Source organism: Tenebrio molitor, chromosome 2 (assembly GCF_963966145.1).
Source record: "Tenebrio molitor chromosome 2, icTenMoli1.1, whole genome shotgun sequence".
Lineage (NCBI taxonomy): Eukaryota > Metazoa > Arthropoda > Insecta > Coleoptera > Tenebrionidae > Tenebrio > Tenebrio molitor.
This window is the reverse complement of record NC_091047.1, coordinates 27,871,915-27,897,235: the sequence shown is the minus strand read 5'-3', so window position 1 is coordinate 27,897,235 and position 25,321 is coordinate 27,871,915. Positions and strand designations below refer to the sequence as shown.

At 33.1% G+C, this 25,321-nt stretch overlaps 2 protein-coding genes across 10 annotated transcripts in view; both read left to right on the top strand.

The window, feature by feature from the left end:
- LOC138123271 (orexin receptor type 2-like) overlaps positions 1 to 25,321 on the top strand; it is a 130,538-nt gene that overhangs the window by 18,331 nt on the left and 86,886 nt on the right. For all 7 annotated transcript variants that reach the window (XM_069037900.1, XM_069037893.1, XM_069037899.1 and 4 more), the window contains exon 2: positions 24,940 to 25,160. In XM_069037900.1, coding sequence (XP_068894001.1) covers positions 25,000 to 25,160 — 161 coding nt within the window. In that variant the 5' untranslated portion in view covers positions 24,940 to 24,999. The remainder of the gene's footprint in view (positions 1 to 24,939; positions 25,161 to 25,321) is intronic.
- Positions 12,774 to 14,235, top strand: LOC138124049 (uncharacterized). 3 transcript variants are annotated; one of them, XM_069038963.1, is made up of 5 exons: positions 12,774 to 12,903; positions 12,954 to 13,076; positions 13,150 to 13,433; positions 13,492 to 13,785; positions 13,842 to 14,235. In XM_069038963.1, the coding sequence occupies exons 1-5, from the start codon at positions 12,861 to 12,863 to the stop codon at positions 14,070 to 14,072; spliced, it is 975 nt and encodes a 324-aa protein (XP_068895064.1). In that variant the 5' UTR covers positions 12,774 to 12,860; the 3' UTR covers positions 14,073 to 14,235. The 3 variants fall into 3 exon arrangements, with proteins under 3 accessions (XP_068895064.1, XP_068895065.1, XP_068895063.1); XM_069038964.1 differs by having other exon boundaries at positions 13,130 to 13,433; XM_069038962.1 differs by having other exon boundaries at positions 12,779 to 13,076; positions 13,130 to 13,433.

The window sequence follows — 25,321 nt, the reverse complement described above, 5'->3', positions numbered from 1 at the left end:
CACATTTCTGAAAGGAAATTTAAGCGATAAAAGGAAAATATTTTTCAGTAGCAGGAAGGGTTGCAATTCACTTTAAAGTAATTATTTCTGTTTGCAGTTTGCCGTAATTGAAATTTTAATAAGGATTGCGGTAATAACCAAAGAAAATTATTATCAAACAGGAAGTATGGCGGAAGAGACAGCAAGAAATTCCATGTATAAGTAAATATTCTAATTTAATTCTGCGTATTAAATCTGTCTTAATTACATAAAGGCTATTATTTAATTAAGAGAGAGTTCAAGTCTCCCCCAAAGAAGCTTGCACAAGCGAGTTTAATTTCACTGTGATTTTTGATGCTGAAAATGCAAATGTATCAAGGGTTTATTTCAGGGGTCGTGTTTGTTTACAAAGCGATTCGTCAAAGCTTTTTCATATTGTAATTCAGTCTAGAATCTTGTTACATGAAATACACTTTAACAACGTTACATGTAAATTTAAAATCACGGCTTCTAATTAAACATAATTAACCAAAATCGGTACACATAATTTAGGACTTTATCGGCTCAATATTTGAGAATTAATCTCAGCTGCAGATGTACGATAATCTACAATCGGACTTACCTCCACCTCATTGAGTCATTCAAACGGTAAAGCCCAGGTCTGGACTCGGGTTTGCTCAATGGGGACGGTACAAACATGTAAACGATAAACATCTGACACATCTGTCACAAATCAAGGACATACAGTGACTCACCCGGGGGATTCCTCCCCCTAGCCCTATCATGACGAGGGGCTCCAACCACGGGCATCGTCTTCAGAGCGCTACATTCCGGGGTTGCGTTGGATGGTCTGGTAGTACCTGTAACAGCCCCGTGTGCAGTTTGGGATGCACGGCTCGCCCGCGATCTTCACAGAAGAAGACCGCCACTGCCAGCGTGTGAGCCTACAGCCCACTGGGTGATAGCAGGTCGTCCAAACCGAAACACTTGGTAACTGTATCTTTATCACCGGATAATCACAAAAATAATTCACTCCCGGGTCACAGATTATTCACCTGCCGTAAAATCACCCCCAAGTCAAGGACCTTTCAGAACATAATTTATGAGCCACATGTTTGGGTGGAAGAGGTAGTTTTTCCGTTGCGTTTTTAAAATTCGCTTACACGAGTGTTCAGTTTTAAAGTTCATCAAGTAGCCTTTGAATTTTTCACAATATTGTGAAGTACGAGTATGTCTTAGATCTTAGAAGATCAATGACAAAAATTAGGTTAGGACTATGTTAAGAAGTGACATTTACATTTTTGATTAAATTTATTTCATATGTAATGTGAATGTGAGTGCCAGGTTATCAAGAAAGTTTATAATTAGAGCAGGACATGTCTGGCTACATGTTTGGTAACATTGAATCTATACTTGGGCCAACCAACAGATATAGTAATTAAAAAAAGGGGATGTGGTCTAGTTGCGTAGAACGATATACGCCAAACCCTGTTTCACAATCAAGCAGGTTCTTTCTAACAAATAGACAACCAAAAGTCTTGAAAAAAAACTATCTTGTAATACAAATCGAAAAATACCAAGGAAAACAAACAAACATAAACACGTGGTCAAACTCCCGAAGCGAGGTTAAAACGAATGAGATGCCGGATGCCGTCCAGTAATTTTTGTGGGTGTACATCAGGCTTTCGAAAATCTGCGCACGTTTTGAATAAGCCAATTGGAAGCTGCTATTTAAAATACGCGGGCACAAGGGGGCGGTTTTATTACTATATCTGTTGGTTGGCTCAAGTATAGTATTCTCAATTTGGTTGTAGGTCGTAAAATTTTATGGTACTTTAAGATCTTGAGCTTATAAATCCTAGTTTACCACTAGCAGGTAATATTTTAAGCAGGGTTGTATTGTACATTTTGTATACTTGCATTGTACGGCAAATGGCACGCGCCGCTTCCCAACCTTTTTAACCCTTTAAATCCAACCATTGTGTCCGTTAATCGCTCATAATATGTAATCAAATTTTAGGGCTTACAACCAAATTGAGAATACTATACAAAACCTCTTAATTTGGCCAAAGTCGCAGCGACGTGTAATCTATAAAATCTTAGGTTAGATGTATTTTTTTTTGTTGAAAGCATTAAATGCCCACCAAGACAATTTTAAAATCATAGAAGATGTTCAAAATGTTGACCACCTTCATCGATACGTTTTAAAACTACGGTGAACATTGTTTTATGTTGAATTCTTTGCAGTAAGTCAACCAAATTTGCGACAAGTCTTTGAAAAACACAATTTTTTAGGTTCTTGTGAAAGCAGTTGTTTTATTATAATTTCACAGAAAACGAAACTCAACTCAAAAAAAAGACGTTACACTCGCAAAACACAACTGACATCTGTCAAAGGAGGCATCATCCCTTTTTCGCTATATCTTTTTTCATCAAAAAGTCATAGCCAGCTTGATGAACTTCTCATTTGAACACCCATTATAATGATAAAGAACAATTATTTTTTTGTAATTTTCCCTAGATGCAATTTTTGTGATTTTCTAATAGAATCTGTCAATTTGTTCATAAAATTTTAGCCAAGATCAATATTCACTAATGGGATATTTCTTTTAACAATCAAAGTTACAAAAATTGAATTATGTAGTTTGTTAAATAATGGGGTTTTTGCATTGCAAAACATACCAATGCAATCATTTATGGCAAAATAGTATAATTTATCAACACAAGGATCATTTACCGTCTTGGAGCCTCTTATTTATAAATGTGAACCGGAGCAGCCCGATTACAGAGTACTACTACCTGTTCCTGACAAATCCCATTGTCGCATAATTTACGACCGTCCAACTAGGGACGGACAGTTTTTGATTTTATAATACAAGGGTGGGTCTAACTCCAAATGTAATTAATATTTTTTAATTAATTATATTATTTAATTAATGTTAATAATATTTATTGAGGGTGAATACATCATACTCGTACATCCTGAGGCTGAAATGCGATCTGTTTTTCTAATTTAGAGCTTTATTTACTAATAAAATAATACAAAAAATTGCTCTAAATGATTAACCAATTATGTGTATTTACCAAATATTTTTGCAGAATTTATTTTTTAATTCTGATAAGTTGAACTTAAATTAGTACGTTTGACCTGCTTTCATTTATCGTGTTTCTAATACTGCAACATGATGATGTGAGCCTCACGCGACAAGCTACACCTAATTCTTTATTCGATATTGACGTGACGGAATTTTCAAACAAGCTTTACTTTTGCTGGTTGTCTTTCTGTGATTCCTGCTCTAATGAGAAAAACGGAGTTATTCGAAGAACAATTCCAGAAGCATTAGTTATTAAAATTTAATAAAGCTTCAGCCTCAGCACTATTCTCCTGTGACAGATGACAATCAAGTTCTGACATTTATTAGCAAATGAAAAATAAAACTACGAGTAAGAAGCTCCAATTAAATTATGTTTGATGACTGCCAGATCGACCTAAATGTTTTCCACAGAAGCTCTGAATTTCTGGAATTTTCACACAAACAAGTATCAGAAAATTAGTTTGTAAAATAAGAACACTACAGCCACATCTGAAACTGGGAGAGGTGTAATTTTCATTAAGGATTCGACTAAGATCAGTTGGAAGGAGCAGACCTCTACAAACACTTATCCAAATCATTGCTTTGTTCCAATCTATTGTAAATACCCTCCTGGAACTAAACTTGCACTGGTTGAGTACTCACATTCCAAAGTGAAAATTATCAAGGATTAACAAATGTTATGCCACACAAAAATATTTTTAAATCAATATTTTCCAAAGTGATGACATCAGTGTCGATTTTTTTGAAGGTAGTGCGAGAATAATTATCTTCAGAGAGAATTTGTTTGAATGTAATGTCTTGTTTGGCTTTAATCTGTTGTGTTAATTCAGCTCTTTATTACTGTGGTATTTGCTTTATTTATGATTTGTCAACACAGGAATATGGGTGTAAGTTGACTTTTCTTGTCTTTTATATGACTTACAAAGGCAGTTAATGTTTTAATAACGTTGTTTTGACTTCTCTTAGTTACACTTCACTTGGAAATTTCGATAATATTTTTATTTATTTGTCAACTAATTTCGATAAGTTTACATTGTAGAACTTCTATATAATTTTACTGTACCATAAAGTAATCACTTAATGAGATAAGAAGAACTGAAAATTTGATCTTGAATTATGTCAAAGAACGTTAAAAATACATTGCAAATATTCAAATTAGTTTTCGTAAGTATATAAAAAAAATTATGGAAAACTACCTCTCATGATAACTTATTTCATTAAAAAAAAAAAAAAAGATTATAGATTATACTATTATTTATCCGTTATACAGGCTGTCCCAAAAGTACCGCCTTTCCTTGAAGGTACGTCATTTAGGGATGTAGTAGAGTGCTGGAAAAATATGTTTTTTAAATCCTGAGCCTCTATTTAGGAAATACACGCAATTTTAAAATATAAAAAAGGCAACGCTGTAACCTGAGAATTACCTCTACCTAGAAATATGTAATAGCATTGTATTATTAGGCAACCATTTTGATGAGCTTGAGAGGTAACACAACAACCAAACACTTCAACAAAAATTATTTTATTAAAATAAATCTTCAAAATTTTGTCCATTTGCGTCTGAACATGCGTTGGCTCTTTTAACGATGTTGCCGTGAACGCACTCAAGCATTTCAGGAGTCACCGTAGAAGTAGATATTGAATATTTTTCATTACTCCATAACACTTCTAGATGAGCACCTTCAAGGAGAGGCGGTTCTTTCGGAACACCCTGTACCGGGCGGGGCATCGTATACGCGCACGCGAGAAATCGCGACTTCTAATTAAATAAAATTGTCGAAATTTTTCAGACTTACCTGGCTATTGGTAAGGTACATTTCATAATTTTTTGATAATTTTTCACTTACAAACAAAGCCAAAAAAAATTAAAATGTAAATTTCAACCAAAAAGTCAAATTCTGATTTTTATACTAACCTACCCAGATTCACTTCCTATAATTATTTACGAAATCTACGGAAAAAAATACCAATTAGATTTTGAATTAAACGCAGTTTTACATTTCAACTTTCAAAATCATTTTTATTTATGACCTGCTACTTGTGCTGTCGTAAATTTAGGTGACAATGGAAACTGTCAATTTTATGGAAAAAAGGTTTAAAACGGTCGGCTATACCTTTGTTGGGAAATTATACCATTGTGCCGTAAATCACCCGTCTGGTTTACGTTTAAATAAAAAAGCGAATTATTTAGCTAACCAAGTCAAAATTTGTAATTGTGCCACCAGGATTTGATGGGCTAGCAGATACAGATTCATTTAGTGTAAAAACTTTATAGGTAAATTAACAATTAATTTCAGAAAACTAATAAAACTGTTACGGCCTTATTTATTAACAAAAAATTTTTTTTTAATTCTCAAATATACCTTATCAATAATTAGTCAGGTGTAAGACTTGATTTTTGCCCAAAGGCGTTATCCCTCAATATTTGATAATTAATCGATCAGACTCATCGGTACACATTAAATTAGACAATCTCAGCTACAGTCATACGATAATCTACAATCGGACTCACCTCCACCTCATTCAGTCATTCAAAGTGTACAGCACAGGTCCGGACTCGGGTTTGCTCATTGGGACGGTACAAACATGTAAATGATAAACACCTGACACATCTGTCGCGAATCAAGGTCATACAGTGACACACCCGGGGGATTCCTCCCCCTAGCTTCTATCATGATGAGGGGCTCGAACCACGGGCGTCGTCTTCAGAGCGCTACGTTCCGGGATTGCGTTGGATGGTCTGGTAGTACCTGTAATAGCCCCGTGTGCAGTTTGGGATGCACGGCCCGCCCGCGGTCTCCACAGAAGAAGACCGCCACGGCCAGCGTGTGAGCCTACAACCCACTTCCATACGATACTGTGCTCCCTCAGTACAGGAGAGCCGGGGTTACCTCCCAACCGTTCATCAAGCACGTATGATCTGTTACATTTGGTTGTCACCACTGGCCGTCTCGACAAGACGCGCCCAGTCAACGGCCGAGCCGTGTCATGAGCCAAAGATGCCTCACCCGGACATCCGGTGCTCAGGAATTATACCATGGTATCTGCCAGAGGTTTTAACACATTGTTGGTACTGATATCGTAGCCCAGATTGCCCACACCTGCTATCACCCAGTTACCAGCACACCTGGTAACTGTATCTCTATCACCGGACAATCACAAGCCTAATTCACTGCACCACTCCCGGGTCACAGATGATTCACCTGCCGTCACTCTCGTACCCGCATCCCAGCCAGCTCCGTACCGTTCCAGCTGCCAAGAGTCACTGTCCCCGTCTCGCCTGTGGGACTCGTAAAAATCACCCCCGAGTCAAGGACCTTTCAGAACATAATTTATGAGCCACATGTTTGGGTGGAAGAGGTAGTTTTTCTGTTGCGTTTTTAAAATTCTCTTACAGTTATGTGTTTCAATGTTCAAACATTGTTTTCAAAAACGATCTCGAGAATATTCTGCATTCTTCTTTCTAATTGTTTTAGTTCTAGTAGAATTCGATTAGGTTCTTCAGGAATATAATATTTTCTTTCAAGGAACAGTCTGTCTGTATCAGGTATGAATGAATCTTTCCATTCCTTCTCTTTTGAAACTGTGCTGAGCTCTCTGTAGGAGTAATCTTAAAATATCCTTGAAGACGCAGAAAGTGAAGAGGAAGTGCGGACATTGATATGAAATATGTTTCTTGTAGTTAGTCGGTGTACGAGTATATTTCAGAAAAGGCAGAAGAAGTTTGGTGTTCTTGATCTCTTGAAAATCAAATGGAAGCGGTCAGAATCAAAACTAGTGTTATTCGATGACTGTTTCGTTTCTTCTTTATTTTCATAATAGTACGTTCCAGGAAAATACAATATACTTTGACCAGCGACGGATTGGGAGATTTTAAATTGTATTAAATTACTGCTTGAAGGATATATTTCAAATTTGACGTGCGCTAGGTACTACGTCCTCTACGTAGAATTTAGTGGATTTTATGTCAACCAATCTCTCGCTGGACAAACTTTATCAAATTATGATTCTGCTGCAACCCACAAATATCTTACTTATGGAAAAGGTGTATCCATTACTTTTGACTTTCAAAATGACGAGATGATTTTTTTATTATGGTGTAAAGTAAAAGCAGACACCTTTATACATATACTCGTAGTTTACACTGTTTTGATTCGAAAAGAGTGTGAATGAAATTGGATGTGATGAAAGTATACCATGAAGCGTGAATAAAGAATTAGCCTAAAGTTATTTATCCAATATTCAATAGTAATATCGTGTTTTACTAGTTAGTTTTAATTAAGTAAACTGGGCTATACTATACATAACCCATCGGGAGCAGATTTTCATTAATAATGTTATTACACATTTAAAAATTTTGGAATATTGGATAAAACGTGGGTTATTAAGTACTACCCACTTGAGGTTAGAAATACCTCTCGTGGGTAATATCTTAAATAACCCACTTATACCATAATGTTTGTTACTTTGTTCAAATAAAATAAGTAAAAAAACAAGATCCGTTGCTCAAAATGCAATAAACATACTTACAATGACGATAATAGTATATTATGTTATGAGGAGCAAAAATGAAGTTTTATGTGCTGCGGCTGGTAGATTGGCTGCCGAACGCAGTGAGGCAGACAAACTAGCCAAAGCACATAAAACCATTTTTGCTCCGAATAAGATATACTATTTTTTCTTCAAACCTTCATAACAAATTATTTAAGACATGTTAAGAAACCAGGTAGGAATTTCAAATTATTTAGCTAGTTTACTTTACTGCCGCTCATCAGCGGAGATAATAACTTTATCTGCCGCTCGTCAGCTCGTTAGATGCCATGACAATGAAGTGACACTTTAGCATTATCAATGCAGCAGGATAATGTCATAATTTACGGACGTTTGAAGAAAAAAAGTGTTATACAGGTGTCCCAGAGTTGCGAAAAAGCTCCAAACTTGTTTGTTATTAAAGATATACAGTGTGGAAACTTTAAGTGGAATAAAATTCATAACTAAGGTATAGGTGATTTTTGTAAAACATCCCGAAGCAGGTCGATTTTTGTTTTCCCTTGCCCACAATTTGGCGCATATGGATAGTAACATGCATCCCCACGGTGGAAATATTACAAAACGTAAGGGATGCAGGTTAGTATGGATTTCCAAATTGCCAACAAACAAACCGTGCCCATTTTGAACATTTGTTGCATTAAAATAATAGTTTTCAACTTATAAAATTGGTTTTTATTTTTTAGCACCTAGGCCTTGAAAATATTCAGAAAACAAATAGTGCATTGTATTCTTTGCGAAGTCTGCTTTCAAACGAGGTGTCACTTAGCATACCCTTCCATTTGAAAAAAATAAGAGTTAGGGGTGGTTGCTCACTTCTGGGAGGAAATATGCAAAAACCATATACGCCGAAATGTGGGCAAGGAAAAACAAATATGTATCGACCTCTCCAAGTTATGAATTTTATTCTAGTCAAAGTTTCCACACTGTATACAGTATGATGATAAAGTAAAGAACAAAATTTATAATTGCATTATTTAATGTTTTCAAGCAAAACGCTCGGACAGATCAATTTTATTTTTTATTCACAATCGATTAGTAACGTACAGCTTTTCTAACCTCTTAAAGGTTAGAAAGTGAGCGATTACTCGTGTACACATCAACCGGTCAGTAATGATGAAAAGAGGAGTCAGTAATGAGTCGTAAGCGGTCAGTAATGAAACCCATAACTGACCTGTGGTGGCGCTACTGTAGCATCAATCGCGAAAATCTCTGTACGTTTTTCTGATATCGTAATTTGCTTTTCTCAGGTAACGGATTGAGTGTTAATTTGTGCGCGGAGTCCCGCAATTCTGGGGAGGGTACACTCTATTTCACTATCGCACATTTTGTTTGTTAAAAAGTGTGCAAATGTCAATTTGGTTTGACTTTTGTGAACTAAAATTTAATACAATCTCAATCGTGCGCGCCTACTAAGTTTTAATATTTTGCCAAAATAAACGATAATATTACGGAGGTTGGTTTTTATTTTTTTTTTATTATTACAATGTAGCTTGTTTTATTAAATGATTTGGATTGTGAATAAAATAGTATACAAACTTCGGCGAAAGTCCATTCCTGTGTCTCGAGAACTAGTTCACCTCGAGGGCAAGCCTCTCGGTAAACTGTTGTTTTCTCGACAGGAATGGAACACTTTCTTCCCCGGTATGTAATATACTATTAATTAGCCACCTTATGACATAAGAATTTTACTTATGACGGCATGTATTTTTTCACAATGACGTCATCATTGGTTTTTTTAAATGACAACCCCTACTTTTTTCTTCTCCTTTTGATAGACCTTCCTACTACCTAAACGATGAATAAAAAAATTGTTACCTTACATAACAATTTTTTTGAGAAAATGACAAATTTTACTTAAAAAAATGTAATTTAATGTTTAACGTAAAATTGTTTTTCAATGGGGTTATTTAAAATCGAGGGTTTATTTTAATAGACCTTCCCAGTTTGATTTCATTTTTGGATTCTATGTTAAACTATGAATCAAATCTATAGAGGTCGTTTTTACTAATTTGCCATCGTTTTTGATCTATGGCGCTTTTTTTACCAGGGGTCCGTTCGAAAATTCGTACTTTCCAAATCGTTGCAGATAAATTAAAGTGAGTGTTTGATTCCCTGCTCAGTCGCATATGCCTACTGCGATTTTTTAAACACAACAAACTAAAAATGTAAAAAATTCATTTTTTTTCAAATGGCACCCCGTATTTATTATTACACTGGTTGAAAGTTTTTTTGACAAGCTCTCCATAGGGTTTGTATAGGTGAATGTGAAAATCTAGGGTGCTATCCTAAAATCATTAAATTTGCAGCAACTTTTCGACTAAAGACAATTTAGATCAAATTTTTAACAACAAAATTAAATTTTTTCGTTGGATCAGACGAGTGATTTAGTTAATTGTTTGTGTAGACACCTATTTTTTTAATGTTTAACAATCTAACAATAATCGCACTGAATTTTCAATAAAAGAAACATGTGCTAAAATTAATTTTTTTAAATTTCATTAAAAAAAGTTTACTATTTTTCATTGATTTATCAAAATGAAAATTGAAATAACGGTTAGAACAATTAGTAACATTAAACCCACCTTTCTTTAGTCCACTAGTAATTTCAGGATCTTCATCTGAATCACTCATTTTGACTTTTATTGAGACTGACATAAAACTGACAAATTAATTTTACAACAATAAACATATAATGTTTCCTTAGTTACCACAACCGGCTACCGCACTTGACCAAAATGGAAGCACAAATTACAGTAAATTAGGTTTTGATTTATGAAATTAAAAAAAATTTTATAGATAACTCGTGTTAGCGTGCTTTTTTTTCATGCGTGTGGATTATTTAACTCGTCTACGACTCGTTTAATAAACTTCCACACTTATGAAAAAAAGTTGCACTTCTAACACTCGTTGTCTAAATAACTAATAGACAACTCGTGTTAGCGTGCTTTTTTTTCATGCGTGTGGATTATTTAACTCGTCTACGACTCGTTTAAAAAACTTCCACACTTATGAAAAAAAGTTGCACTTCTAACACTCGTTGCCTAAATAACTATTTTTAACTTGAGGTAATTTTATTATTACTAATAGAATCTTTACTGTCTAACATATCTGCATTTTAAATTTCAAAAAATTCGTTGGTTCAATTAGTTTGCAGACAGAAACCATAAAATAAGCTTTTCAAACAACGAGCTTTGCACTTTAATTAACATAGTGTGTGTTATACAAGATCTTAATTAGTACTTGGCTGTGGAATTTAATACCTTACGTTATGATAATTTTCTCTTAATACGTATTTGGGGTGCTAATTAGTTAATGTTTAATACACTATTTCTTAAAGAAACATATTATACAGTCGACTCTATTTTATCACAAAATACCTCAACTATCCAAATATACACCTGGATTGACTCCAAAGATTTAGCAATAACTATCGAATTGAACTAATTCTCCCACAACAACTGTGGACTTAAAGAACCAAACCATTTCTAACAGAAATATGACTTCAACACTTCGCATAGCCCGATTTGTCAATGCTATGTATCAACAGAATTTAAAGTTCATTTTGTGCTTTAATTGTTGCCGACAATATTTTTAGCTCCGAGCAAGAGTAAAGACCAAGTCAGTAGAATTATAGCATATAATTTTAATTTTAAAATTAATGTGCATGATAATATTGGGTGATTCAAAATGATAAGTATGGCAACTATGTACGAAAATTTATGTGGTAACTGTAAACTTGACATGTATAACATTTCATAGCGTGCATTTGATTTTTTCTATACCATTGCACATTGATTTGACAATTTTCAAAATTGCGCGACTATGAACCGTCAAAGAAATGTCAACTTTATCCTACCCACCCAATTGCCACATAAATTTTCGTACATACAACGTAACATTTTATCTGCCCCGCCAATCAAATAGCTTGTTAAGACGATCTGATTGAGACAGTAAAAATTTCTGACATTCGAATTGTCTTAATGACATTTTATTTTTTAGAACCTAAAACAATAATTGTGGACTTGACAGCAAAATTCTAACCTTAAGGCGAGGTTGTACCTAGAAAAATCCGGCTGTTTTAGGCACTTCCAAAATACCGCCTAGTGGCCTTATTATTCCACCTACAGCAGCAAATTTTTTTGTGGACACAGACAAAAGTTTAAAAGAGGTACCGACGGTGTTTTTTTTGCGCTTTGAAATTAGTTTATTTGAAAAAAAAAATACAAAGTTGGTGAAAAATTGTCACTTTCACGGTATAATATTGTTGATTTCTGATGCTTTTTTTCAAATAATAACACCGTCGGTACCATCTCTCATCTTTTACGAAGATATCTATGTATCATTTTTGTCAAATGATGAGCAAATAAAGTAATGAGACGGAATTTTGCAACACTCTGCAGCCCGAAATTGCACGCTCAAACTTTGCTTACCCTCACTCGGGCTAGGTGAAGGGGCGACGCAAGAGGGGCCTCACGCCGTCGTGTACTCGCAAAGATCTCTTGTGAATCGTAGTCTCGATCGTAGTGGAATAAATGGTTTTTCCCGCGTTTTCGCCTAACCAATAAATTAATATAAAAATGGGCCGTTTAAGACTCTCAAAAAAGAGACTTTCGAAACGAAATCGTGCTAAACGAGCAAGCCAATACAGGTAAAAATATTCACCAACATATCATTAATAATAGTTATTATACATAATATACAGGTGTCCCAAAATTGGCGTACAAACTACTTACTACCTTATCGAGTATGTACATGAAAAAAATATGGAAAAAATGTTTCCGACAAAAAAATTAATTATTTTTATTATTACTATTAACGGTAATACAATGTAAACAAAGATATATTCGTACATCATTACCTTGCAATGTTACCGTAGTGGATTTAAAATATTTTTTTCGATTTCCAAAGCTTCTAAATTCTCTATTATGCAGGATTAAATATTGGTAGTGAGTGATCTTGTACTTTGTGATAATATGTACGATTAGAGGTAACTGTCATTACAATTTCATACATATATTTCAAAAGAATTGACAAGTGCCACTTTCAAAGACCGCCAAATCAGCAAATAAGTTCAATAGAATTTTTCTGACGTTTACGGTAATCTTTTCTACACCGTAGTGCACCGTTAGTACGCCATTTTTGGGACCCCTGTATTAATAAACGTTAATTGAAACAAAATAATTTTTGTTTAATTTGTCTAATTGCATATTAGATCTCAAAGCCGTAAAAATAATAATGAGACTCAAGGAGAGCTTTCAAGTTTTACAAATTGTGATGAGTAAGTTTTCTATTTGTCTTTATACACATGGACAAGTCTTATTACTTTAGCAACAACTCCGAGAGCAATAGCACTCAAAGCAGATATGATTTCATGGAGACATCTTTTCAAGACAATAGTAGTGATTCTCAATCTAAAAAAGAAGAAGTTGAAAGTATTACTTCTCAAAATAGGTATGATGGAAAAGTTATTATAAACATTTAAATAACAATTTGGCTCTCCTTAGTAATGATAATGAACTATTAGATTTGCCATATGATACAGAAATAGTAGAATCGGATCATGCTGTTTCTGCTACAATTGAAGGCAGAAGGATTTTCGACGTTGCGTTCCTTGTGGAACAATTAAAAACATTTGGACACCATTCAGAAGGTTTATTTGGTTGTAGTGGAAACAACATGAGTTTTCAAAAAGAAATTAGACGAGGAAGTTGTTTTGAGTTGGTGTTCAAATGTGATATGTGCCACAAGGTAGAAAAACTTTTTTCTGAGCCTAAAGACGAATCTTATATGGATGTCAACACAGCCACTGTGAGTTACCTGTTGTAAAATTTGTTAGTGTGCTTATTCATTTCAATATCGTCTCAAGGTACTAGGAAACACTTGTACCGGACAAAGCTTTTCCCAAATGGAAGAGCGCTATGCCGTGTTGAATATGCCTTCTATGTCTTCAAAAACGTATTTTAAAATAGAAGAACGTCTCCAGAAGGTAATTGGTGAGAGAGCTCTAGAGGAAATGAAGGAAGCGATTGATGAAGAGAAACAACTCGCCATAAAAAGAGGAGATGTAGACGAAAACGGGGTACCTCTTTTGACGGTAGTTGCTGACGGATCGTGGGCTAAACGGTCCTATAAATGTAATTATAGCTCTTTGTCGGGAATGGTAAATTATTTAGAATGTCAAGGTTTTTCTATTTTTAATCTTGTGGTTCTTTATAGGCTTCTATAATAGGGTTCCATACGGGAAAAGTTTTGTTTATTGGTGTACGAAACATCTTCTGTTTGCTTTGTACATTGGCGGAAAAAAGGCAAATTGACACACCAACTCATACTTGCTTCAAAAATTGGTCGGGTTCTCCAAATGCAATGGAATCCGACATAATTGTTGGAGGTTTTCAACAAAGCATTCCAATGCATGGAGCCAAGTATATTCGTTTAATAGGTTTGTAAGAACATCTGCTACGATGGGTCTTATAAGACGAAAATTAATTTACAATTTTTCTACTTTTGGCTTCTATAATGTAGTTATTCTAAAATTTCATCTAGTGAATAATAAATTATTATCGAATATTATCAATATTTTCGTTTTTATAAATTATAAGTATAGGTACAATATAATGACTACATTATAGGTACATATCCAAACTAGAAAAATTTTACTTTTCTATTCAATTCGTATTTATTTGACTTTTTTCAAAGGTGACGGTGATAGTAGTGTCACCGAAAAACTGAGGAGGGCTAAACCTTATGGTGTAGATTCACCAATTGAAAAAGTTGAATGCACTAATCACATCTGTCGCAATTTTAATAAACGCTTATCAGAATTATCGAAAGACAGAACTTATCCACTAGAAATGCGAAAACTACTATCAAAAAACTTGGATCGCATGAGGATCGGTGTCTATTCCGCAATCAAAAAACGTTCCAACGAGTCTACATCTATAAATGAAAAGCAAGCCAATTTAACGAAAGATCTTATGAATGCCCCAAACCATGTTTTTGGTAGACACGACATCTGTTTGCAAACAAGCACTAATTGCAAAGATCCTGAAAATGATGTAGACTTTGTTGATGATTTAAAGACTTCTAAACTATGGGATGCTGTAATGCATTTGATAAATACCGTGCTAATTAAAAATGTGCAAAGTTTAATTTTTAACGTTAACAATAATTACTGTGAGCGCTATAATTCGGTAATTGTTAAATTTATTGGTGGGAAGCGATGCAATTTTGTCCAGAGAGGTTCCTACAAAAGCAGATGTGAAGCTGCAGCTGTATCCTTCAATAACAAAAGAACATTTTACTCTAAAATTAATAAAGCTATGACACATCGCAGTCCCGGAAAGTACGTAAAACGTTTTGCAAATAATTGCAGTAAAAGAAAGAGTGCCAAATGCAAACGCTCTTTAAAATTTGAAAGGACTAAAAAAACATCCCGAGCAAAAGTAACTGGCGCAGACGAGGATTACGGTGGAGTGACGAATTTAATGGATAAAGAGGAATATGAACAAAAATCATCTCAGTTTTTAATTGAACTATCCAAACATAAAAACATTCAAGAATCTACAAGGAGTCAACACCAAAATAAATTATGGCACAACGAAAGATTCAAACGATTGACTGCCTCAAATTTTGGTAAAGTTTGCAAATTGAGAGATAGTACCAATCGGCTAACGGTTCTAAAAAATTTACTTTACTCAAATTTTGAAGGAAATAAGTATACAAGATGGGGTCAACAAAATGAGTTTAAAGCATTAAACGAAGCGTCTACAGTTTTAAATTTTAATTATGAACAATGTGGCATGTTTGTGCACAAAACATTGCCCTATTTAGGTGCATCTCCTGATGCTTTAGTAGGAAATGAGGGAATAGTTGAAATTAAGTGTCCATTTAGTGGAAAACATCTTTCTCCTGTTGAAGCAGTTCGTAAAAAAATCATTAAATTTTGTAATGTTGACACTAACAATCAACTATCTCTAAAAAAAAATCATCCTTATTATTACCAAATACAGGGACAACTTGAAGTCACCGACAGAAAATATTGCATATTCATAGTTTGGACCCCTCATGGCTTTTCATCGGAAAACATACTTAGAGATCCCGAATTTTGGCATGAAAAAATGGAAGAAAAACTTAAACATTTTTATTTAACATATCAATTACCGGAATTGATAAACGCCAAAAGACAATAATTATAAGTATTAGGACTGGAGGAATTAAAAAATCTACAAGCGGTACCTATAAATAATTTGTTTTTTTGAAGTTTCTTTTGTGTCTCTGGGGAGGCAATAGTTGTGTTTTCTGTTATAATATTTTTACTTGGTTTTTCTCTTTTTTGTTAACTGCAAGAATTTATTTTTGTTGTCAGAGTACTGTTTTTATTTCTTTAGTATTATTAGTAATAATTGCTAACATTAATATGAGTACCTAATTTTATTTGCATTTTCATTAAATTTACTCTTGAGTAAATTTATCTATTTACCTCCCACTATCTATTTCCTGTAATTATTACATATGTACTAACATATTTTCATTCGAAAAATTAGTGCAATTTTTGTTATATCTCCGTTCTGCATTCTATATACATATACATATGTATATCTAACATTTTTAACTTTCTTTTACACATTTGACGAAATTGCACGTTTTGTCCATGGTATAAATGTTTAAAATATTTGTGAGTTTTTAAGGAATAGCTTGATAAGCCTGCTATAGCATGGGTTGCCATAGGTAACACGCCGACTCGATTTATTTTTTAATTGATTATAGTCAATTATCATAATATGTATGACTTTTTCTTATGTAAAGTTATAGACTGCAAAAATAATAACAAAAACCAAAGATTTATAAAATTCTTGTGTCATCTCATGGAATCTTATATGATTTTGCTCCTCTTTCTGTTTAATTTTCTTTGTCTTCTATAAATTGAAAAAATCATGATGTGATCAAGACGAAAAAATATTCTGTGCTTTTGTGTATAATATATTATAGTTATGTACAAATCTGTCAACAAAAAATTTAAATTTTTACTTTTTGGAAATACATAGTGACTTTCCGTCCTACTCAAAAAATCGTCAATAATTCATTTCGTATCAACTATCCCACCTCCACCCGGCGGCACGGCAATTTTGCCGGAGTACATACACTATTACGGATATTACTATCAAGTAATAGTGCAGTGCTTATCAACATAATTACCGGCGTCTTGCCTCCGCATTTTGACTTTGTTGTGTATTATGTTCTGTGTCAATGTTAAGGAACTTCCTCACGATGTGACATGAGTATAATAATATACCTTTTTGAATTTCAACTACCAATGTGTTATCTAAATCCAGAATTTTTAAATTTTTAAAAAGAGATTGCGGTACTATTCCCGTTGCTGAAATTACAAGTGGTAAAATCGAAATTTTTTCTAAACACCAAAGATTTCTCATAGCAACGGACAGCTCTAAATATTTATTAATTTTTGTGTTATATGTCTGTGTTATATTATGTGAATTTGGAACAGCTATATCTAAAAGATATGCTTGCTTTTGTTGTTTATTTAAAATAATAATGTCTGGTCTGTTATGCTTAATATGAATGTCAGTTAAAATTGTTCTATCAAAATATAACTTGTAACTGTCATTTTCCAAACAACTTTCTGGTGTATAACTATAATGTGGTTGTGTATTCTTTAATAAATTGAATTTAACAGCTAAATTCATGTGTATAATTTTAGCGAATATATCGTGTCGTTTTTTATATTCGCTTTGAGCCAAAACGGTGCAAGAAGAAATAATGTGTTCAATTGTTTCCCCTTCAGTTCCGCAAATCCTACATTTATCAATTATCGATTGTAAACCGCATATGTGTTTTTTATAATTTCTTGTATTTATAACACGATCTTGTATTGCAAATATAAAACCCTCCGTCTCAGGGTGAATATTTGATTTCTTAAGCCATGCATGAGATGCCTGAATATTAACTTCTGGTTGTTCCAGTTCTTTAAAGTATCTCCCATGTAAAGACTTCTGTTTTATATTTGCTATTGTGTCAGGTATATTTGGCTTAACAATGTCTGAAATTATATTATCACTTAAATTTAAAGGTGTGTAGCCTTTATCGGCTGAAACCAAAGCATTGAAAAAGGTGTTATCACGAGCTCTATTGAGGAAATAATTTTTTAGTGAAGCAATTTGATTTTTTAGCAGTATTTCTAGATTTGAAAAACCCCTACCACCGTTTTCGCGTGGTAAATTAAATCTTTCAATAGCAGATTTAGGATGGTGTTTACTAAATTTGGTAAAAAGAACTCTAGTTTTAATGTTTATGTTCTGTAAATTAGTTTTGGACCATTTTATAACACCGAAAGAATAGGTCAGTAATGGAACAGCAATATGTATTAACTGCTTTAATTAAATTATTACCGTTTAATTTTGATTTTAAAATAGATTTAATTCTTAAATAAAATTGCTTTTCTAAATTTTCTTTTATAATTGAATGTTGAATATGATTTGATTGATTAATACCTAAATATTTATAAAATTCTCCTTTATTTAAATTTTTAATGATTTCTCCTTCTTGAGTTATATATTCTAAATGTTCGTAATGACCGCGACATATTGATTGCATTTTACACTTATCAATACCAAAACTCATCCCAATATCATTTGAGAAATTTTCAGTTATTGTTAGTAAAGATAAAATGTGATTCTTTTTTGATGCATAAAGTTTTATGTCATCCATATAGAGAAGGTGATTTAATTTGGATAGTGTGGTATTATTAAGTCTAATATTGAAACCATATCCAGTGCTATTTAATAGATTTGTCAAAGGATTAATGGCTAGACAAAACCATAAAGGACTTAAAGAATCTCCTTGATAAATCCCCCGTTTAATTTGAATAGGCTCGGATTTTAATTTAGTATTGTTTATTGATAAATTTAAAGTAGTTCTCCAAAATGTCATAACATGAGATAAAAAGTTAATCAAATCCAAATTAATTTTATAAATTTTAAGAATTTTAATTAACCATGAATGTGGTACTGAATCATAGGCTTTTTTGTAGTCTATGAATGCGGTATAAATATTTCTATTATTTTTTCTAGCTTGTTCCATTATTACCGTATCTATTATGAGTTGTTCTTTACAACCAAAACACTCTTTAACACAACCTTTTTGTTCTTCATTAAGTATATTTAATTTTTGACAATGGTCGTAAATTATTACTTTAATGCAAGATGTCATAATTTTATAAATTGTAGGCAGACATGTGATTGGCCTATATTTTGATGGATTTTTAGTATCGAAATCTTTTGGTTTCAGATATGTTATACCATGGGCCAAAAACTCTGGAAATGTGTTAGGTTCCCTAATAAATCCGTTAAAGTGATCAAGTAAGCATTTATGAATACAAGTAAATTTTTTTAACCAAAAGTTATGAATTTGGTCACCTCCAGGGGATTTCCAATTATGTGAACTATTAATATTTTTAACTAAAATTTCAAGGCTAATTTGAATATGATGTCGATTATTACTATCTGGTATATCATTTTCTAAATGAGGAATCCATTCTGCCTGATTATTAAATTGACCTTCATTTGACCATATGTTTGACCAGAATTCTTTAATTTCGTTTATATTTGGTGTACCATTATTAGTTTGAGTTTTATTATCTGTTAAATTTTTGTAAAACAACTTCTCATTATTTCTAAATAGTTTGTTTTCAAATTTCCGTTGTTTATTATTTTTATATCTTTTGAGTCGTTTAGAATAAATATTTAACTTCTGTAATAAAGTGTCTTTGATTTCTATTAATGTTTTATTATATTCATTATATTTTAAACAATGTATTCGGTTGTTATTTAAAATGGATTGAATACAATTATTTAGATGATTAGAATTTATACCCTTTAAATATTGAGTTATTCTACCTAAATCTCGTCTGATATTATTAATACGTTTATTTAGTCTTTGTTCCCATTTTGGTAATTCTTTCGTTTTTATATTATTTGTCTGGCCAATTTCTTTTGATCCATTTAATCTGATAATTGTATATTGTTGAACAATTATTATTCACTTGGTTACACCCCAGAGGTCGATTTTACTTACTACGGTGTATTATAAATATAATCACAAATAGGTACGTTCGAGCATATCCTAAATGTGCCGAACGTGTGCCGAACATTTCCATTCCAGCCTTGGTCTCTGCATGATTTCTTAACCAACCCTCCTCGCACTTCAGACCCCGAAAACGTTATCAGGGTTGCATATTCAAAGATTCTGTGTTCGCGGCTAGGTACAACCCCGCCTTAACTTTTTTATGTGGCAAATGTGATGAAAAGTTGTACAGATTGAATCTGGCTTTGATTCTGATTGGTCAATTTTAGTGGGCGGAGCAGATAAAAAGTTATAACGGCAATACCATAATTTGAGAGTTTAATAAATGTCTTACTTTGCGAGGCATTTTTAATAACACGTTCAAATTTTATTTGCGAGTTTGCGTACTTTCAAAGACATTAAAAATGACAGGCGTTGGCTGGTATAACCAATAGATATCATTAAATTCCCTAAATTTAGTAAAATTTTATATTTGCAAACCTAAATCAATAGGTCGTGGTTCTTTAATTAAAAAATAGACTATACACACCATGTGAACATTCATCAATTTAATTGGTTAACGTTCTAGTGTTTGATGTAGTCCGTAGTAGTAATTCACAACATCTAATTCAAATTTGATCAATACAAACATACAGACCTACTATATCAATCACAATTATATCCTTCATCTTGTTTGCATTAGATTTTGATGAATTTTTCTTCTAATAAACGGTTGTTCTAAATATATATTATTAAAAATTACGCGAGAATGCATAAATTGATCATTTTTACCCTAAAAATTGAATATTGCTTGACAGAGAAAACTCGATAAATTTTAGGAATAAACGGAATAAACGTCACGTCTTAATAAAAAGCAGACATAATGCAAATTTTAGCCTGAGAGTTGCAACAAAACTCCATCGTCGTCGCCAGAAACCGTAAAATATGACCTTAGAGCCGTTTTCATCCGAAGCAAAAAACGTTGGATGTGTCCACACTTCTCGGTAAAATCGGATTTAGAAATCATTTATCAAGCACATAGATAAGCGAGTGTCTAAATTCAGGAATAATATAATGAAAAGTCTGCAAATATTTTTTTAAAGTTGTGTGGGCAACCCTCATCCTGTGAATTGTTTTTCTAAGCTGTAATAACTCAGAAATTTGAAACTCCGGAGGTTTACCACCGTTGTCGAGTTTCGTTATGAACATTAATGTATATTAAGGAAACATAAATTTACAACTTTCGGGGCTAAGTAATTTAGTAACAGTGTCGGTCATTCAACAATAAGAATCTGTTCAGTATCGATTGAGCACTCACCCTTAGATTAATGCACTTGTAATTTTTTTCTTTGCAAATATAATTAAAATGTAAATTGGGAAAGCAGAGGTGGCTGTAGAGAAGATTAGACAATATGTTGGTCAGGTACTTATTTATATTCGACACAAGTAAAGCGGAGTTAATTAGAAACGTGTTGTTGCAAAGAATTAGTGCTGAAATCAATTAGGACACCATATTTTCTAGACTGTATAAATAAGAAACGCATAAGTAATGAGATTGAAATTCAGTGTGAACAAAGCTAAAAATTTCAAATTTGTTTCTTAGAGGTAAAGACTTACAAAGTTCACAATGACTTAAGATATAGATAAAATTATAATTAGGAAATAAATAAATTAGCTTCTAGTACTACAAAGGTAGTTACGTGTACACCAGAAAGTTTTCCTTTCTCTATTTTTTTATCTCTATATTTTTCAATAATAATATTTTTAAAAGTCGGTATATTTACAAGAAATTCTTAAGAAAGTAGGTAGTCTGTAATTTTGTAACTTTCTGTAATAATGTTCTCAATCACTCAAACGAACCAAGGGAGCCCTAAATATTCATACTTAGGGGAGGTAAATGATGAATAGACTCTGCGAGCGTCATAAACATCCTTAAACGGAATGCTTATAAACAATTTTAATTTTGTTAGCTCTGGAGGAAGCAAACGAGAATCAGTGACAATAGAGAAAACATCTCTCAGCCTTTGGAAAAGTTGGAGGAGCAAATTAAATATTCTTAAACGACTCCAAACTCTAGCATATTGAAACAATCTTCACGACGGTTATGAATTATAAGAAATTATTTTCGTATCATTTGGCAATTGTTCGGGACTAATGTCAAAGTTCGCGCTTCAATTGTAATAAATATTCATTAGCCGAAAATGATCGAATTCATAAATACTGAGAACATTTTGTACTAAGCTAAATTAAAAATGAATTGCAGTTTTGTGAAATGATAAACCGTACCTACATTAATGTAATTGCTTGCCAAAAGCAGAGACTGTGAGCATAAAACGTGCAATGATGAATGTAGCTTTAAGGCGGATCACTGAAAGCTGAATTGATATGGAACTTTTTTGAATTATCCTGACGATAGTGTCTGAAAAGCCTTTCGGATTATAATGTTGTGGTTTGCATTGATTAATGTGCGCAAAATATTTTTCCGTTGACCGCTTGTTAATTTCAATATTAATTAATTCTTTTGTCTAAATTATAGTGTATTAATGGACCTCATTAATACACTATTTTTCATTAATCAACGATTTTTGCGATTTTAACGTTTTGATTAAATTTTGATGTATAAACAACCTCGAACATGCATTGTTTGCACTTACCCACACTGCAGCAGGTAGTGCAGCAGGGTTTTCTATATTTTATAGCTCCATAACTGCACAATTACAAATTCACTTTTTCAAAAACCGACATTTTTGGTTATAATTCGCATGTCATATTTTTCAAAGGTAACTAGGTTTCCGTAGCAATCGTGATTTTTACGTGAAATTGAATGTGAATGGAGTTCACGTCTTCTGACACTCTTTGTGGAAAAGTGAATAGAAAGTGTTGAAAAATTTAAAAATCGCCTACCCTGAGGACAAAAAGAGAATGAAGGTATTTATAATATGGAAAAAGATGAAATTGGTTTTGATATGGCTTTAATTTCAAAATTTGTCACAAAAAAAAATGTTTGCGGTCAACGAAAAATTTTTGTAATCAACTCTTTTGTTAATGGGCGATTAATAATCTCAACTATTAAAGCCACTCACTCGCTACACTCGTTCGTGCTTTAAACAGTTTCGATTATTAATCGCCTTCATTAACAAACTAGTTTATTAAATAACTATTATTACTATTATTTAAACATATTATCAAAACCTTTCACCATTTGATTATGAATAAATATAAATTTTGAAAACGATTTAAACGCTGTTTGTATTTATGTAACATTTTAAATAAGAGAACAAATAATTTTTTATTTGACAAAACCGAAAGAATACGATATTCTCAAATTGAAACTTCAGAGCACTTTTGAGATTTCATCTCATTAAAATGCCGATTGAGAAATTTTCAGAGTTAAATATACGAAACACTGGATACTAGGAGAGAGCAAATTGAAGAATTGAATTTCGCAGTTTTTTATTCCAGAACAAGATGCTTTATTTTCTCACTTATTAGATAAATTCTTCTTTAGAGGTTCGCTGTTGCTCAAAGATGAATTATGTTTGAACCTTTCCATGTGATGACTACAACAAAATCTGTAACATAAACAAATTTTATTTATTTAAAAAATTATTCACCAGTTTAATCCATATTTTTTATTGTGTAGACATCATAAACTATTCAAACTACTTAGGAAATAGGTCAGTTCTGTTACACTATTATTATGGAATTTCCTCAATTTACTTCAAACGGTATAAAAATAATTTTTACAGTGTTTTTATTTTGCTTTTCTCCTTTTGTCAACTGTGTTTCACAATTTCTCAATTGATTTTCCCATTTAATTTGCTAGTAAGGGATGATTTGTAGAACAAATTCCTTTTTTGTCAAATGTAATTCATTATTTGTCAATTGACTTTCCCATTGTGACAATGAAAATCAATTAAATTAATAAGAAAAGCATTTTGTATAAAGTGTAAGTGATTTGAGAAAAGGGGAATTTCATTTGACATATCATTTTGACATTTAAAAAATTGGAAAGTCATTTGACAAATCGTGAAACACAACTGACAAAAGAAGAAAAGCAAAAGAAAAACACTGTAATTCTTTTGCATTTCTTCCTTACATCGTAGGCTTAAAAATAAGAAACAAGTTTAAGGAGCCCTAATCAAATCACACAATTCACAATCGACTCTTCAACGCCAGCTTCGACGCCACCCGTTATCGCGTGTTCCAAAAAAAATTGTGGCCAGATGACCTAGCGTTTGCTTTTGTTTCCATTAACTTATGGCACATCTTATTCGCTGAAATATTTCATAAACGAAAGTATGGTAAAAATGAGATTAGGCGGGTCAAAGATTTATTGAATCTACGAGTATATGCATATTCCACATATTTTTATTTCCCTGAAATGCGACCGAAAAATAACAAGATTGGATTATTTTAAAAGCACTTTTGAAAATCCACTAAATGGGAGCAAAATAAGGACCCCTCTTGCTTTTACAAATTCACTTTAAAGCTTCACGTTTACACTGCAAGCTCACCGGTTTCTCCTTCCACAACAATGGAACCTCATTATTTTGATTAAATTGTTATCATAGCGTACATCGATGACCCTTTATCTGTCCATAGAGACGTGCACCTAATGCTATAGAGAGATTAATCCCACATCAATCTGACTGATACTAATTACTTCAATACGTTTATTTGCTTTGGACAGAAGCTAAAACCGTTGAGTGATCACTGCAAGCTACAAACCTTCAAAAAGCTCCAATTTCTATTTAGGGCACTGCACAAACGTTATCTCAAACGAGCTAGCTCAAGTAGAGCTCATTGATCTGAACTGAAGCTAATAGTCTGTAATATCTAATTTTGTAACTCCACCAGAAGCACTTACTGCCCTGCGAGCCTGAGCTCTGCAAGCCTGGTTTTATTTTGTCATAAAGTGACGTCTCTGCCTGCAGGGGTTATCTATTTCAAGCTCATTTTAAGCTGCGATCGAAACACGATAACAGCTCGAAGCATTTAATATTTTACAAAGTTGGCACTTCCTGAAATCTGGTCTGTCGTAATCCTTCATTAAGGCGACACATTTTTGTGTTGAGATTAACACTTGGTGTAAAGTTACGGCTGAAATCTTGTGAAAAGCTCGTGTTCCGCTTACGTAAAGTCGCGAGCTTTCAAACTGCCGTTTCCAGCCTCGATAAAACGTTATTTACACGTAAAGAAGTATTTTGGTGTTAAATCATATATTTCCTTGCAGATATCTACAGACGGTGGAAATATGTAATCACAACCAGAGGACAATCAACCGCGTTAAGAGATGAATGATTCAAACACTTCGATAATCATCGATGAAATCTATGAGAAGTTACTGGTGAAGAATTTTCTCGTGATTGGACTGTACGTACCTGTGTTCATCACGGCTCTGCTGGCGAACGTGTTGGTGGTGTGGGTTGTGATTAAGGAGCAGTATATGAGAAGGTGAGCAGAAGTGTGTGGTAGAAAAATGAGAGTTTTATCTTTTCTTAACGTCGCATTACGACTGAACGTTACGATTTAGTTTGTAATCGTCAGCTGAACTGTTTTTATCGAAGTAATAATGATAAAGCCAGTGGAGAAATGGTGGTGACAGTGGAAGTTGA